The sequence below is a fragment of the Botryllus schlosseri genome, chromosome 12, assembly GCF_051294905.1.
Source record: "Botryllus schlosseri isolate E-star chromosome 12, Bs_hap1, whole genome shotgun sequence".
NCBI classification, from domain to species: domain Eukaryota; kingdom Metazoa; phylum Chordata; class Ascidiacea; order Stolidobranchia; family Styelidae; genus Botryllus; species Botryllus schlosseri.
Genome location: NC_137247.1, coordinates 1066871 through 1084417, shown reverse-complemented (window position 1 = coordinate 1084417; position 17547 = coordinate 1066871). Strand labels below are relative to the sequence as shown.

At 38.1% G+C, this 17547-nt stretch overlaps 1 protein-coding gene across 1 annotated transcript; it reads left to right on the top strand.

The window, feature by feature from the left end:
- The first annotated feature begins 1273 nt into the window (after nucleotides 1-1273).
- Nucleotides 1274-16687, top strand: LOC145452942 (uncharacterized). The gene is made up of 8 exons (XM_080331070.1): nucleotides 1274-7323; nucleotides 8065-8206; nucleotides 9910-10012; nucleotides 10441-10506; nucleotides 11778-11848; nucleotides 11910-11937; nucleotides 13226-13327; nucleotides 13993-16687. Exons 1-8 carry the CDS (start codon nucleotides 7280-7282, stop codon nucleotides 14220-14222), a joined length of 786 nt encoding a protein of 261 aa, XP_080187196.1. The 5' UTR covers nucleotides 1274-7279; the 3' UTR covers nucleotides 14223-16687.
- Nucleotides 16688-17547: the final 860 nt, after the last annotated feature.

Genomic DNA, 17547 nt, shown 5'->3' with positions numbered 1-17547 from the left:
TCCCGCGTAAGCGTGAAGCCTGGCGACTACGAGCGAAGCGCGACGTCTGTCACGGTCGAATAGTGTTCAATTATAATGAGCCATAATTGCGGAACACAACATAATACAGCAAACGAAAGTTGAGATATATCAGTCACTGCAGGGAAACAAGATTAAAACAAAGAATTTTGATTTAAAATGTACACTTGTACTCCTTTTGTTGGCAGAGTTTGAGTTGATGTATTTTGATAAAAGTCGACTCCAAGGCACACAAATGGAAGTGTGAATGGCCCCTTCCAACGATTCGAAATGATGCTGACCGATCAAAGGCCATAATTCTGCCATCGTCAAACATCTGTTACATACGGTAATCCGATTGGTGCGAATAATTATCGAGATGACAGATTTCGCGTCATTGGGAGGGGCTGTCGCACTTCCGTTCTGTGCCTTGGAGTCGACTATCATCAAAATACACAAACTCAAACTCTGTCAACAAAAGGAGTTCGTGTACCACCTAAAAATAGTACATTGAACGCTCTCTCTTTCATGCTGGTGACGTCATATTTTGTGATACGATTGTTGATATACAATGTTCCTTCCAATTCTCTACTAGTTGCTGACGATTACCCCTGACGAGTGTGAGCCGAAAATATTCAGGTTTATTTCAATATGAATATACTATTCAATTGCATATTGAAGTTCTGTACCTCCAAGAAGCGCTTAATAGTATATCCTTTTATAATGGTGCCATAGAGAAACTAGTTAGCCTAATCACCGGGATAGATTATGAGTTGCGCCATGACAGAAATATGATTAGGGGATACGAAAGAATAAGTTCGTAACAACTTAAAAATAGACTTATCTGTTTTGTAATGATATCAAATATTAATGTGTCGAATGCATATGAGTGGTAGGAATAATATGTAACAGACAGACATTTGATTTCTTATAACAGTCCATTAATGTTTGCTGTGTTGTAGTTTTCTTGCCCATCCATCATCTAGATTTACTTTTAGCTTGATAAATTATGGGGGGATTTACAATTTGTTCAGGTAGGTCTAGTGAATTCCAGATAGCCTATTTACGGTGGAGTAGGCCTAAAGAAGGGAATCATGATACTAGGTGCATTTCCTTGTTTGAATAATTTGAAACTTCTAATCGAGTAGAAATCTAGCCTATGATGTTACTTCTACTTGGCTACCACTGATCACTAATTTAATCAGTCCTCGTTGTTTTTTATAGATGTCAGTCCCAAAAATCTACTTTTTGGAAGCAATTTTCAAATCTTTATTTTACTTGACGACCAATGTTGACAAATTGGACCATTTCTTGTTGTGTCTATTATTTTGAAGATGTGTAAGGTCGCTCTTATAGATTGTGAGAATATCTGGCCTGTTAAGAGAATTGCTGTCTCAAGGCACAACTATTTCAAACGTATGATTGTGTTCAATTACCTGATGCCTGCAGGCTATTGTTATTATGTCATATGGGATTTTCACCATCTGGAGGCTCACTAATGAACGTAGGTTTCAGATCCTGATATTTAGAGATCTGGCCTATGTTCCTGACAAGAGTAAGTAGCTGTATAGCAGAATTTGATGAACTAAAAAATTTTTAACTTTTGCATGTTCCGTTGGAAATAGAGTTATAGCTGAACGGTTTTTTGAAATTAGAAAAAAATACAACAAAGATCAAGTTGAGTTCGTATCAAATCAGAATTAATGCTTATAGCATGAGAATGGCAAATGTATTTACGCCAACCTTGGCCTGATACAGTTCTCCTGCGGCATGTTCAGGAAAACCTGAAATTAAATTAAAATTGGAGTCAGAACATAGAAACATTTCACAAATTAGATTAAAATTAAATTACCGGCATTTCGATTGAATTAGTCCTAATTGGACAATTAGAATTATGTAGGCTAGTTGTCCACGTCTATTGTATAGAGTAGCCTATGTGTTCTGTTGTCGGTATTTCAGGAAATAAAGCTAATTTGTTACATGATTTTTAGTTGACTTACAAACGTAGTTAACAAACGATGAATTAACATTCAATCTCAACTTGCTTCATAGCACTTCAATCTGATTGCTACAAGAAAATTTTTTCATTTCTCACGCTTGACCTCGGACAAATGTTAACAATCTGTATGTATGCCGAGGCAGGTCATAATTTACACAATTATAACCTCCCAAAGTGTGATTAAGAATAGATTTTTTTTACATAAATAGCAGTGAGATGTGAATGAAACACAGCTTGCAAAGTCACCTCCCAAATAATGGTCAATCACAACTTCGACAGAGCTAAGATTGCTGATCAAGATTTTGCTGTTTAAAATTAAAATTAAACCTATGATTTCGAAAGCAAGGTTATGAGAAGTTAATTTGTGACGTAGGCCTAGTAGACGAAACTTTTTCAATAGAATCTGCATTTGAACGAATTAACAATACTTGATGTTACAGTCCATGCTTTTGTTACTACATATGTGTGATAAAGGTTGGGCTATATGTAGCCATTTTGGTGTATTCCCTTTGTAGTCCGATCACAAGTATTTGCCAAATAACAGCTTGTCAAGTATGTTTTGAGACATTGATTTGATAGTTAGTGAAGAATTTGATGAGATGAAGTTTTTGATTTGAATAGGAAGCTTTAATGGGCTCTCAATTCTTTTTATTCTGGACTTCCAATTCTGTGTTTGGTTCATAGGAGAAATTTTCCTTTCAGTATTTTTGTGGCCATATTCTCTTGACAGGGATTTTCCGTGAAGAGTCTTCAACCTGAATTTCCAAGTTGTGTAACAGTTGAATATTCATTGATATCAGCGATATACGCATTTCAGAGATCAAGTTCCAACAGCTTGATCATTGACATATTTGAAGGTACTTGCCCTGTTGGTTTTTATTCATGCATCACTTCTGAACTCAAGTCACATGAGGACCAGTGTTGATGGAAAGTGTTGCTTCCTTCCTTGTGTCTTTATTATAGTCAGTTAGTTGTTGGTTCTGTGATCACACTTGTATAAACCTGAATTGATTCTTTACAGTTATATTTTAGCTTGTTAGTTGCAGAGTTTTAGAAGTTGCTCGTTCTAGTTCTGGTTGGAAAATTTCGATACGCGAGTAGATCTAGTTCAATCTGTGCCTTCCTCTTGTCTGTTTTCACATTTATCATTGATTCTTAACATGTTATTTGCAAAATCACACGTCTTGGCACAGGAAACTAGAAAGGTCTGTATCCGTAGAAAATAACTTCGTAAAATATTGACATCTATATCATTCACGACAAGGCCTCGTACTTCTATGGTCCTAGTTTCCAATTAAATAATTATATTCATATTGGAATAAATCCGAATATTTGGATTATATATTTGAATATATTATGTAATTTTATGCTGAAGTTCTGTGCCGATCACAGTATATATTTACTTATAGTTTCAAAGGCAATGATTCTGAATCGATATCTGTCTTAGTTTCCCTGAGACGTAACGTTGCTGGGACACCGAAAGTCTGCGTGAAAAGTCACAGCAATCAATACGTGCGCGCATTGAAGACTGCCAAGTCTTGAAAAGTGACGTTACTAGCTAGGAAACCATGTTTGAAGTATCGATGTTTATCATGGCCATAGCAGGTGGACAACGTTACAGTTTTGTTGTCATTGCGGAAGACAGACTTGTGCTAACTATCAATTTAGTTAGTTGATGGTCAACTAACTGATGTTTCTTGAGTAGTCATTGCTACTAACAGTTGAGTAGCCAGGATCTGGGCTTTTTGGGTCAAAACGCCTCCCATTTCAAACCCTAAACGCGGTCCTTTTAGTATTTCTTAGCTCATTTGCGATTTAGTATTATTAATTAGGGTACGGTATATAGTTACTTGTGTTCTAGTTAGTTAATTGTTTAAGGTTGTTTATAGCTCTAGTTGCGAGCTTGAGAAGTGAGTAGTTCCAGTTGTAGCTGCTCATTTTGTAAATCCAGTAGCTTGTAAAAGTTTGGGTCTTTTGTTTCCGCTATCTAACATCTCTGGTGCTCACCGGGAGTCATAATAAGGTGTCACGGGGGACACAGGGGTCATCTCAAGTCAATGTGACAAGGTTTTCAGGTACCCTGTGTTGGCGATTGTGCATGTTATTTGTTTACTTTATTATTTGCTTCAGTGATATCATGGTTACTTGTAAATAACCCTTCTCAAAATACCCTTCTCAGATAGGTTGTCTGTATATTAGGTTAAGTAGAAGTGGGCACAACTAGAGCCTGATCGGTATCGGATTTTTGAGCTTACACTGATCAAACCTAATAACTATCAACTCAAGGTCATATCATTTTTAGCCTACCAGCAGATTTTAATGTTACTCTATAGCGTGTATGATATTAATGACTTTGAATCACTTTTGGAATAGGCTATCATTCCTTCATGAGGCTGGCCTGGAGGCAACTACTCAACTAGCCTCTTCCTGTTTTCATATTGATATTAGACAAATTGAGGTGTGCTCATCTACAGACGATGGATTAACATTCGATCTCAACTTGCTTCATTGCACTTCAATCTGATAGCTACAAGAAAATGTTTGAAACAATCTACCATGTAAAAGCTTGACCTCGGTCAAATGTTAACAATCTGTGTGTGTGTATGTCAAGGCAGGTCACAGTTTTCACAATTATAACCTCCCAAAGCGTGATTAAGAATATATTTTTTTACATAATTAGCAGTGATATGTGAATGAAATACAGGTTTCAAAGTCACCTCCCAAATATTGGTCAATCACAATTACGACAGAGCTAAGATTGCTGATTACTAGATAACTGTTCGGTGATAAGAATCAGGATTTTTTTGTTTATTGAAAGAAAACTATATCTATGATTTCGAAAATATGGTTATGAGAAGTTAATGTGTGACGTAATGGCTGAAATTAATCAAATTACTCGGATCGGAATGCTCAAACTATTTATAGAAGGGACCAATACTCATTAACTTCTGCCATGAAATAAGTAAACTTTGAAACATACTGTTCCAGTTTAATGTTGAACATGATCTTAGTCAGTGGTGTGGTGACATAATTTTGATGAGCAACTAGTGTCGTACCGCAGTAGCTTTCCAAACTGGTGTAGGTGTAGTCATTACTTGCTGGTCTAAATGCAGAACACTGCTGCATGATATTAATGTTCAAGTTGAGTGGACTTTATAGTTTGCTGCCTTCTTGCATATAAGCTAAATGAGTGCATCATAACTCGAGCTTACCATTGTAATATGACCTCACTCCATGACAACTAAGGTTATTCAGGGCAATGGTTTGCTTATTCTGTTACTGAATAGTTTAGAGATTGACCATAGCATGTACAATGGGGCTGTTCAAATTCTACTGGTTAATTGATAAAATTGTAAGGTTGCTTAACAAATACTGCAGATCAATTTTGGCTCAATTCCAACCAGTACAAGCATTGCTATACGAGAAAAAAGTATTAGATATTTAGTGAAATTGATATGAAAAATTTTGAAATTTACTGGCTACCCCATGAAATTGTTTGATTTTCTGCAATAACGATGCACAAAACATTTGGCTCAATTCCAACCAGTTGAAGTGAAAATGTAGCACAAAATCTAGAATTGGTAAAAAATTGAATTTATGATGGCAAATTTTCATTTATTTATTGTAGATCTATGCACCTTGAATACCTGATTTGAAATCCTAAATAATTCCAAACCTTTTTTCTCTTATAGCCATGCTTCTATAGTTTTTGTCAACAGTCCTAAATGTACAAATGCTCAAACGCTAGTGGTGACATGACGATGCAAATTTTCTCATAATATTCCTAGATTGTTTTGCTAAGTGCTGGCAGCGAAAATAATAGCTGTGAATGAGCAAAGCTTGTCTTGGTGTAAAAAATTACGCAAATATTTCAGGGCAAACGACTCCTACCACTTGGTCTATATTCTCTTCGAGGAGGTCCGGTTTTCAAACATATCGGTGTGATTTGTAATCGTTTTTCATCTGTAACTCTATGACCAGACATTTCTGCATTCCATCCACCATATTTTAGAGCTGTCTTACATATTGTCAACAGCATATATTTATTTATTCGTCGGCTGAGTACCATGGATGTTTACTCGGTTGTGAGGTTTCGGTCTATGCCGATATTGCGTCTTCTCAGAGCTGTGTGTTGTCATTATTCAAACAGAGTATCATAGTATATTAAGGTGTGTTCAATCAGTGCGCGTGCTTAGTAACTTGGTCCAGATCTGGTTGTACTTATCTGATTGAAGCCAGAGTGGGATGGACAACTAGCAGATTTTCAGCTCTTCCACATTAGTTTAGAATTAGATGATAGCCACGCAGTTTTTTTCCCAAGTAGATTTGAATTAGATTTACTGAATTCGCGAAAACCTGGTAATTCAGTCAAGTTCAGTTTGTATCAAATCGAGTTAGTTATCATAAGCATGTGAATAGCCTAATAAATGTCAGTACATTTTGCACTACCTGTATACAGGCCTACCATTTTCAAGATAGCCCGAAATTAGATTCAAATTACCGTAAAATGAGATCATAGAAACATTTCACAAATTAAATTAAAATACAATTTTCTAGTTGTTCAAGTCTGTTTGAAGCAGGCAATTTCAACTGATAGTCACATCGTATATGCACAGAACAAAACAGTGTATTACTTCCATCAGAATTGGTTGGTGGACTTCACCTTTTAAGTTATAGCCTACTCCTGATTTAACTCGTGAAATGAAATAATTCACTCCTAAATTATTTGATATGACCTCCCTTTTGGTGATTAGCAAGTTCTACTGAAGAGAAATTTGGTCCATTTATTTAGTAGGCCACCTCAAAAGTAGAATGTCACAGTCAGTGGAGATGGGTTATGAAATGGCTCAATATTCATATATATAGCTTGTAATAATCTTGATTCTGTTGGCGCTATAGCAATTTATGATTTGTTTCTTTGATTCCAGCGATGCGGTCATGCAAAAATAATTTTTATTGAGTGGGGTTGTTTGTAAGTCAGCGTTGAAAGTGTTATTGCAGTATTGAAATAACATGCAGTAATGTATAGAGACTGTTGGAGGTACAGAACTTCAATATACGGTTGAATAATATATTCATAATGAAATAAAGTCTCGATGTGTTAAGCATTTGTTCACCTGGATTCCCTGAAAATATTCTGGTTTATTTCAATCAGAATATAGTATTCAATTGCACGCTCAATAGATACTTGCTACCGGATGCCTGACACATGCGTGAACTATTTTGAAAACATAATTTTTCATATTTGCAGTTTAGTAATTTGATATTTTTGTTGCTAATTCCATGACACAGATCGCGAACACAGATTATTCAAGACTACAAATCATGTAAGTTACATCATAGGTCTTTTGAGTAGTTCTAGTCCTAGTTGTAGTTCTAGTCGTTCATTTTGAGGAGTGGGTAGTTCTAGTTGTAGTTACAAACTTTGAAAAGTGAGTTCTAGCTCTAATTGTGCATTATAAAATTGATTTAGTTGCCAAACAACTAGTAAAGATGTTGTCATTTGGCATAAATCATGAGACGGGCGTTCTGTTGAGTGATGTTCTTGCAGCCATTTCTACCTCAGAGTCATCACTACTAACTATGGGATGGCTCTTAGGGCCGAAACCCCTCTCATTTCAAACTCAAAGCCCCGTCCATTTGAATTGCTGATTTCATCTCCAATATTTCTTAAAGCCTATTTGCAATTCAGTAATTTGTGTTATCATTTATTAGTTATTGATTCAGTTGTGGATGTTGAAAGGCCGTAAGCTCCAGTTCCAGTTGCCAGTTATGACATATTTATAGTTGTAGTTCTAGTTGCGCAGTGTTTTGTACACACTGTCAAGGCCCAATGCGTGTTGCAGCTGCAAGAGTCATCGCAAACCCCCTCGTGTTTGGGGATATTTCTGTTGGCACTCGTAACCGAGCCAATCTTGGCCTAAGTCATGCATGAGGATAGCTGTTGCGTCATCATTAGTCACGTCATGAGTTTTCCTGCGTATTCCATTGCTCCCATCATTCCCTTAGCAAGAATGACTATCCGTTGTTGAACGAATCATGTGTTTTCAATGATTTCTGTGTTGCAGGCATCACGACGAGTTAACAACGACGCTTCCTTTACTGAACACAAGACAGAATTCGGCCGGTGGTGGTCTGTTGAACGGAGACACAAGTTTGATGGGAACGCCATCCGATTATGTTCTGATCGCTATGATCATCGCTATGATGGTGAGAATCTGGCTGAAATATCTCATTTTATGTAATCGTATGATCAGCGGTTCTATTGGAAATGACCTAGCGCTGTCTCTCAATCCAGCATCATCCTTGACCTACTGGTTAACTGACTTGGACCACGAGATCGTTCTGATCTGGTTGTCTGACTTTCAGGACTAATTATTGTGTAATGCTGATAATATAATTCTAATCGATTTGTGAAATATTTGTCTATGCCCTCGTTTTATTTTTAATCCAACTCACAGTTTTCTTGAAAATGCAGCAGGAGACTGTATAATGCAAAACTAGTCAAGCTTGTTTTACAGACATTCACACGATACAGTTTTTTGTAGCATTTTCAGGAAATTCAGAAATTGGACTAGAATTGAAATGAGAGCATGGAAACATTTAAAAAAGTTATATTACAGTCATTTGACTCCAAGTGATCTAAGAATACCATTATGTAGAACTGTCCAAGTCCGATTATAGTGCATTAGGGTGGAGTGAAAAATGGAAAATTTTGAATTTCAAAACGGAAACTTGATATGGGGTGCCAAATTAAAAAAAAATAATTTCCATAATAATTTTAGGCTCGTGCACCCTCTAGTGGTCGTGCAATTGCACCGAACGTGCCAAAAATAGCTAATTTCGCTATATATTGATGACCGCTTCCGCTAGAAAGCTGATTTTGGGCTCAAATTTTTCTGTTCATTTTTAATACAAAGTTCTGTGGAAGTGAGATAAAAACTTGTTGATTCCGCATCTTTTAAGCCCAAAACCAGCTTTCTAGCATAAGCGGTAATCAATATATAGCGAAATTAGCTATTTTTGACTCGTTCGGTGCAATTGCACGACCACTAGAGGGTGCACGAGCCCAAAATTATTATAGAAATTATTTTTCTAATATTTGGCACCACATATCAAGTGTCCGTTTAGTTCAAAATTTTCCATTTTTCACTCCACCCTAATAGTGCATTGTAAGCAGATAAGCTGATATATTAGGGTGGAGTGAAAAATGGAAAATTTTGAATTTCATAACGGACACTTGATATGCGGTGCCAAATATCAAGAAAATATTTTCTTCAATAATTTTGGGCTCGCGCAACCTCTAGTGGTGGTATAATTCCACCGAATGAGCCGAAAATAGCTAATTTTGCTATATAGCCTACTGATAACCGCTTACACTAGAAAGCTGATTTTTGGCTTAAAAGTTTCTATCTCGCTTCCACCGAACTTTGTCTTAAAAATAAACAGAATATAAGAATAGAAAAAAAGTTACAAGCAAATTAATGATTTTAGCCCGTTTTTAGGTAAAATTAGGCAATGAAGCAGTGAGTACGATGCCATAAGCGTGTAGTGATTGATCTTATGACATGACCGACAACTCCACATTGAAAGCACATGAATTGCAGATTCATATTGAAAACACAAAAACATCAATTTTATATTGAAAAAAGAAGTATTTGGAAGATGGTTTCGCTACCCTACTGATATATAGAATGATAAGTCTTGTGCTTTCCATTACCTAATGCTAGTGTTCATGGATGTCATAATACCAGTTAGCTACTGAAAGTGTGTGTGTGTATCTGTGAATTGTAGCCCATGTATACAGGGTAGTGATGAAATTCCGTGTAGAAGAATGGGGTCAAAGTGATGTTGAGGCCCTGCTTGAAACAAACGACCGACTGCGCCAACTCAAATTGGTTATTCCGTTTCAGTTCTGCATGACACTGTGCTGCCTCTGTCTCTTTTGTCGGTCCTCGAACCGTCTGACTGTGTGCGGGGTCAATTTTGAGTTCAACGAAAGGAGAAGCTCTGTAGGTGAGTGTTTGAAATGTGATCCTTTGTTGTTGATTATCGATTGAAAAGATTGTAAATGCGTTGTTGAACACACAGAAATTCAATAGACAATCGGAAAAAGTCAGTGTTCTGGGCCTAGTTTTGCCTGGAAAGCTGAATTGAAGTTGCCCACATCGTAAAAAAAAGTAGCACTTTCCAAGTCTGTAAAAAAGGTAATCTTATATGCCTAGTTCTGCCTGGAAGACTGAAAACTGTGTGGTGGTACGAGTAGAAGTATATCATGAATTTCGACTCAAGTAAAAGTGCTCAGAGATTCTTTACTAGTTGCTGACGATTCCCCCTGACGAGTGTCAGCTGAAAATTTTTGAGTTTTTTTTTCAATATGGATATAGGCTACTATTCGAATATGTTCTTGTCGGACAGTGCGTGAATCGGACTCTTTTTTTCAGATAACATCGAAAATCAAAGCGAAATCCATGAAGTCGTTCCGCTGACGCCGACAACAGCGGGAGATTGTAAGTAGAGATGATACAGTCCAGCAGGCATATTTTCTGTGCCTTGTGAGCGGTTAAGATTTCAAGATTTCAATATCGAAACTATAATTGTCGTTGATGAAAATCTTAATCTTAGTAGAAATGAACGTCGTCTCAAGTCATTGCTAGGGCAAGTTTTTGCAACTTTTTTTAAAGCTTCCGTCAGCTTCCTAGATACTCACAATCTGTGTGCTATGATGTTTTAAGCTGTTTGGAGGGATTTTATAGTGCAACTTTTTTCTATTTTTTTCATGCCATGTTTTACTGCAACTTTGATGGAATCTTTCGTAAAAATGTAAAGGAGTGATTGGAAAAAATGCTATAAACTATTTCTAGTATGGTTCTATTCTGTTTGATTTGCATAACAAAGAGCTGTATGATGGGTTAGCTGCACCTCACTGTTACATATGACACAATGGCTTGTAAGCAAGAAGTTCAACTACCCCTGCCAAGCACGACTGTGTCCGAAAAATATGTAAATAGATAGCTTTATTAAAATTCTGTCGTTTAAATTAGAAATAGTTTCCCATTTCAAGAACGCCCAGGCGAGACCGCCAAAAATTACATTTTCACTGCGCTGGGTCACCTTTTTCTGGCTATTGAATTTGTTAAAGTTGCCACGAGTGAGTTTTTCTGTAATGCCTTCGGTCAAGTTTGCAGACCTAGGGGGTTTGGGGTGTGTTATTCGACTTGTTTTAGGCGGAGAGGGTTATCGCCATACTGTTTCGCTTTTGGGCGGTTATGTTAAATGGCGAAGTAACAAATTTGACAGCTCTTCAGGAACTGGGTTACACAACGGAGCCTTTCGAGTATCTCATTACGAATGCAACTTTTTACTGCAAGTTTTGTTAAAATTAAGTGCAACTTTCTTGCCATTTTAGTGCAACAAAAACTTGCCCTAGTCATTACTATTCCTGCCCCACGTACAGGTTGATATAAAAGTATCTCACCCAGAGATAACGTTGACGGCCGACTCCCGAGATAAGTTCAACTGGTCTTTCTAGTAATTCAAGACATTTTATGCCCTTTGACAGGTTAGTAGAAGTGGTGATCATTTCACAAAACCTTGTCTGTGCAAAGCGTCAACCGCAAGGGGAATGACCAGAACCAGTCTAAGCATAATTTTACTTCATGACTGACTATTCGCGTCATCCTCATCGATACGTGAAATGCGCTTTCCCACAACATTACGACATCAGAAATTTGCACTTTTGAATCAAAGTTCATGCAATTAATTCTTGGTTGTTTTTCAGATAACAATCGCTTACCGGACATCGAGTCTATGTTGAGGGGGGACGCCCCTCCCCCACTTTACAACGAAGTTGTGAGTCAGCGATTTTTGTTCGATTTTTGGGTGAAATTTTTAATGTTACCTCTATATTCAGGTAAAGAAAGCGGAGGCCGCTGATACCTGTGAGTGTTTTTTTTTCTGTTTAACAACTTGCTTCATTGTTTCAGTGTCATACTTGTACAAACTGCGATTGTAGTTAGTTGACGAATCAACTAAATAGGCCTACTGGTTTTTTGAATACTTCTAGTTCTAGTTGCAGAGCTTCCTGGAGGTTCAGAACTTCAAAATACAATTGAATAGTATATTCATATTGAGATGAACCCGAATATTTTCGGCTGACACTCGTCTGGGGTAATCGTCAACGACTAGTAGAGAATTGGTAATAACATTGTATATCAACAATTGTATCACAATATATGACGTCACTAGCATGAAATATCGAATAAGAGAGCGTTCAATGTACTATTTTTAGATGATACACCAACTCCTTTTGTTGACACAGCCTTGGCTGGTGTATTTTGATAAAAGTTGACTTCAAGGCTCACAAATGAATGGCCCCTCCTAACGACGAGAAATCTCGTCTCGATCCCGCTAGTGCGAAAAGTTATCGAGACGACCGATTTCGCGTCGTTGGGAGGGCCTTTTCTCACTTCCATTTGTGTGCGTTGGAGTCTTTTATCAAAATACACCAGCTGTGTCAACAAAAAGAGTTCGTGTACCATCTTGAAATAGTCCATTGAGCGCTCTCTTATTCGAAAATTCATGCTGGTGACGTGATATTTTGTGATACGATTGTTGACATACAATTTTCTTTCCAATTCTCTACTAGTTGCTGATGATTACCCCTGACGAGTGTCAGCCGAAAAAAGTCAAGTTCATTTCAATATGGATATGCTATTCAGTTCCAGGTTGCATATTAAAACAACATTTAGTCACCGAATCGTAATGCCGTTGTTCTGTTGTGTGATGTTCTAGCTCAGAGTCATCACTACTAACAGTGACGTAGCAGAGGGTGGGTTTTGGGGGCCGGTACCCCTCCAATTTTAAACTTGTACTGATGCTTGTGTGGAGAGCCGATATGATTCAGATGAAATAAAAAGTATTGAGTTTCTATAAATGCAAATCTAGCCGTTAGTTAGTTAGTTGCGGATTTCGAAAAGAGAGTAGTTCTAGTTCTAATTGCGCATCTTGGTTTGTACCGTACAAGTCTGTTCAGTATACAATTGAATAGTATGTTGATATTAAAATAAGCGTGAATATTTTCGACTGACACTCGTCAGGGGTAATCGTCAGCCGCTAGTAGAGAATCGGAAAGAACTTTGCATAGTAACTGTTGAATTATTGCCATATTTGGCATTGATAACATGAATACCGTATATAATTCGATTGCGTATTTCTTGAATTTCTCAGCGAAATCCAACGATCCCTCGACCAAGAAAAAGAAGAGTGGCAGCGAATCGAGCTCGCTGAAATCGGGGGGGATGAGAAGTTCGTGGAGGATTTCTGGCCGAGGTGGGTTCAACATGAGACAGCCCCCCATTTGAAGTAAAAACAGCCATCGCTCATACTCAAGCAGCAGTAGAAATAGCAATTTTCCAGTAATTAAGTGGTTTAGATCTGGTTTGGCCTAAAAAACTGAAAAATGTGTGTCAGAAGTAGAAGTGCATCGTAAATTTCCATTTCAATAGAAGTAGTGCTTCTGATCAGAGAAAAAACGAAGCATTGTAGGCCTGGGTTTGCCTGAAACTGAAGACGTTTGATGCGAAAGTTGAAGTAGGGCCTACACGGGATCGTAAATTTCTATTCAAGATGAAGTTGCAAGTAAAAAAGTAAGTATTCTAGGCTTGGTTTTGCCTAGAAAATAGTCAACTGTGTGGTGGGAGTAGAGGTAGCGTGGTAAATTTCTCGTCAAGTTGAAATGGCAATTTGCAATTGAGTGATAAGCGAATGTTTTTGACCTGGTTTTGCCTGGATAATCGAAAAATGACGAGTAAAAATTGTCGAAAAACATGACCAAGTAGGCGTAATCTCTTGAAAGCCCAAGCAAAAGTATTTCGTTGCTGATGACGTGAGGTAAAATTACGATCTCGCACCTTCCCGATAGAGTCTACGTTAGTTTATTTTTCTTAAATATGTATATCAAACGATCCCCCTAATGGTGGGTTCTTTTGTCTCAGGCATCATCGCGTCTTTCCGAGCACGTTCATCCATGCTGCGAGGCCGGACCAGCGACAGCTCGGCTCAATGCCCAACGGTGGAGGAGGTAGTATGCCAAAAGCCAGAGCCCTTACCCCCCACCACAGAGGAAACCACACCCAAGCAAGCTGGGAGAACAGAGCAAAATGACAAAAAAGTTTTTGTATACGACGTCAATGAGTTGAACGGAGACGATGACGTTTTTGTTTGAAGACTTTTCCGTAAAGGTTGAAGGTCGACGGGGAAGGTTAAAGGTCGAAGCGCGCGCGCGACCAGATTATTTCCGAGTGACCTTTCGGAAAACGCGCTCTATGAGCAGTGTTGAAAAATACGTTTTCTTTTTTATTTATTCAAGCTGCCAAACTTTACTTCTGTGCAATATCTGTGTCGTCCATTTCGATGGCACCGGCACAACGAATTGAGTAACTCGAATTCGAATCAATCGAGTGATTAGTGAAAAGCTGTATTTTTGAGTTCTCAAATGATAGGCCCTTTGCCACCGCTTGTTATTGTTTATCAATGAGAATTATAGTTTGGCACAAGTTGCGATTCCCAACCGTATGAAATTAATAGTTCAAACAACCCCCTGTTTGCAGAAATGGTCAATTTAGCCATCGTGGATGTTCGAGTAGAAGTACAATCACTGATCTCCCAGTGAAAAATTAAGTATTCTTGATCTGGTCTTGCCCTGAAAACTGTCAAGCAGAGGCAGTAGTAGCCCAAACCATAATTGCTGGAGGAATTAGTTATATTTTCTTTGTACTAGGTCTGGGTAAAATCGAGTGCCCGAGTGATTCGATACTGAATCACGTAACATGCTTCGATTATCACTCGGTATGACGTCATGAAAGAATGTAATATGTCAAATATGTATCTTTTACGCCGCCACAAAGAATGTAATGCTTGCCATCCATCACATTAAAGATACTTTGATATTTTTTCGACGATGTGCTATTTCCAGTAACCTTCATGGCTTTGTGCTATACGTTACGTATGGTACGATACCGGCAATCAATGATTCAAGGTGAAAATAAGAATCGAAACTATAATTCTTGTTGAAAAATTAACTTTTAAGTGGCGAGGAGCGTATAATTTTAGTACTCGAAAAATCGTCGTATACTACTCGACTCGAATCATTAGAATTAATACGCGATTCAGATTTGAGTACCGGAATCATTGTGCCCAATCCTGGTTGTAAACAAGTCACAAGTCAATCTCACTTTTCTGGATTCGTCCCGAGTCGCTTTCGAGTCACCACCGAGTCAAGTCCAGTGAATAGAGGGCTCAGTCCGAGTCATCGTGGTGTGACTCGAGTCCAAGACATTGTGTCCAATTTTTAATTTTGAGTTCAATCCAGCTCAATCCATTATTTTCAACACTACTCCGGTGATATAGAATGGCTCGCATATTCATATTATCGAAATTTTCGTCTGTCTTAACAGTTTACGGGCCTATTTTCCAAGTATCAGGACTGATAGACGAAATACCAATCATCCAATCATGTGGTGACTTTACTGTTCTTCGAAGTTACAATGAAATATCTCTCTTGGGCGTCCTAGTCTCCAGTCATACGACTTGGTTCGAGTCATGCACAATGAGTCGAGTCAATACGCAAATTGACTCGAAGCAAGATAAAATTGTGACCCCAGTCGAGTCATTAGAACCATGCTTGTACCACAATTTTCAGGTTTCTAGGCAAAACCAGATGTACGAATTCATTTTTTATGTAGTTGGATATTGCTAGACCTACTTGAGTATAACTTAACGACCTTACTTTTACTTCTACTCGAGTACCAATGATGAGTACTTTGACAAACCATGGCGGCACTCAAATACTTGACTCGAAAGCAAATACTCAGCTCACAATCGAATCATTCGGGTAATCTGGTTGACCAAGCCCATGAACGAATCTCCAGTGAGCTGTTTTTTCAATCCGCTTCTATTTCGCAGGACCACACCCAGAGCTGTAATTATCACTTTCTGCTTTTTTCTGAGAAATTCGCTCCTAGAATGGAACAGTGTCAGTGTATGGTTGATCTGTGCAACATCTTTAAAATTCTTTTTTTACGGTACGTCCGAATCTGAGCACTTGCTTTTTTGTATCCACGCCTTTTTTGAAGTGATCCAATCCGCACAGCCATGTCTTGTCACGCAGACTCGGGCAACTAGATCATTCTAATTAAACTAATTTGAGCAAAATGCCCGTAATCTATTTCTAATTTAATTTGTGAAATGTTTCTATGCTCTACTTTTAATTCTAATCTAATTTCTGCTTTTCCTGAAAATGCTGCATGGGAACTACATAGTGCGAAACCAGCCAAGCTCGCTGTACCGACGTAATTGCCATTGTCGTGCTTATAAAAATGAACTATTTGATATAAAGTGTATTTCTTTCTGCTTCGGAATGGGATTCAATTTCCAAGTGTCTATGAATATAATTCTAATCTAATTTGGAAAAGCTTCACATTTTCTAGTTGTCCAACTCTGCTTTTATGCCTTTATTCCTAAATCATTCCAAGACAATTCTTTTCTTGCGTTTGTTGCAACCGCACAATCTTACGCTTGTCTAGATTTTGACGAGCCCACAGCACGATGCAGATGGCAGCCGTTTATTTTTTCAACTTCCACTATCCGAAATGATTGTGCTCCTCAAAATAAATTCGCATACGGAGACAAGACTTTTGCTGTTTTCACGGCGAGAAGGAGCAACTATTGGACAGGGTTTTGTAACCAAGTCGCAAGGTTACGAGTCAAAAGTCAATTTGACTTGTCTAGGTTTTGACTCAATCAAGTTGGGTCCTTTCCGATTCTCACCTGAATCAAGTCGAATAGCAAAGGTACACGTACGAGTCGTGGTGTAGTGACTCAAGTCCAAGCCATTCTGTTTCCTGCTGTTGTGTCGTCGGGTTGAACTCTTGTTACTGCTCTGGGAGTGCTTCGACGTATTTTACCACACGGTTTACAGTTCTTAAGTACAAACTAGGTTAAGTATACTGACTTGGAAATCCCCAATACTTTTACGAAATCCCCAATACTTTTACGAAGTACTTCTTCCACAGCGTTCCGATTTTAGGCCAAGCAATCCTCCTTACCTTGGAAATCGCTAGTTCTGCAGAATTTCTCTCGCCTTTGTCTTACTTTTAACCAGAGATGGTCAGTCACTCCGTAAAGAAGTATACCACTCCTTCAACCATGTACTCGAGAGTAGGTTATGCCTACGTGACCTACTTCCTCAAGAATAAATATAGGACGTTATATAATTTGTCCTTGTTGTGTTCCTATTCCCCAACAGGTTATGATTCTTAATAATCGTCATATTATATATTTTCATCCGCTCCAGGCGCACACAATGGTCACAAAATGTAGGCTAGCCTACGATGGAATGCAATTAACAGATAAGACGATGCTCTTTGTATGGCGTCCACCTCGGCGAACAACAACTTCCAATCCTGGAGCAGCGTCAAGCTGATCCATCGCAGTGGATTATATTTGAAATTATAAATATATAATTTATTGTGTTCCGGTATTTGAATTGC

Coding starts and splice junctions, on each gene's coding strand:
- LOC145452942 (XM_080331070.1), top strand. CDS start 7,280: ATGACACAGATCGCGAACACAGATTATTCAAGACTACAAATCAT. Junction 10,507..11,777: donor GCCGACAACAGCGGGAGATT/GTAAGTAGAGAT, acceptor GTTGTTTTTCAG/ATAACAATCGCTTACCGGAC. Junction 13,328..13,992: donor GTGGAGGATTTCTGGCCGAG/GTGGGTTCAACA, acceptor CTTTTGTCTCAG/GCATCATCGCGTCTTTCCGA.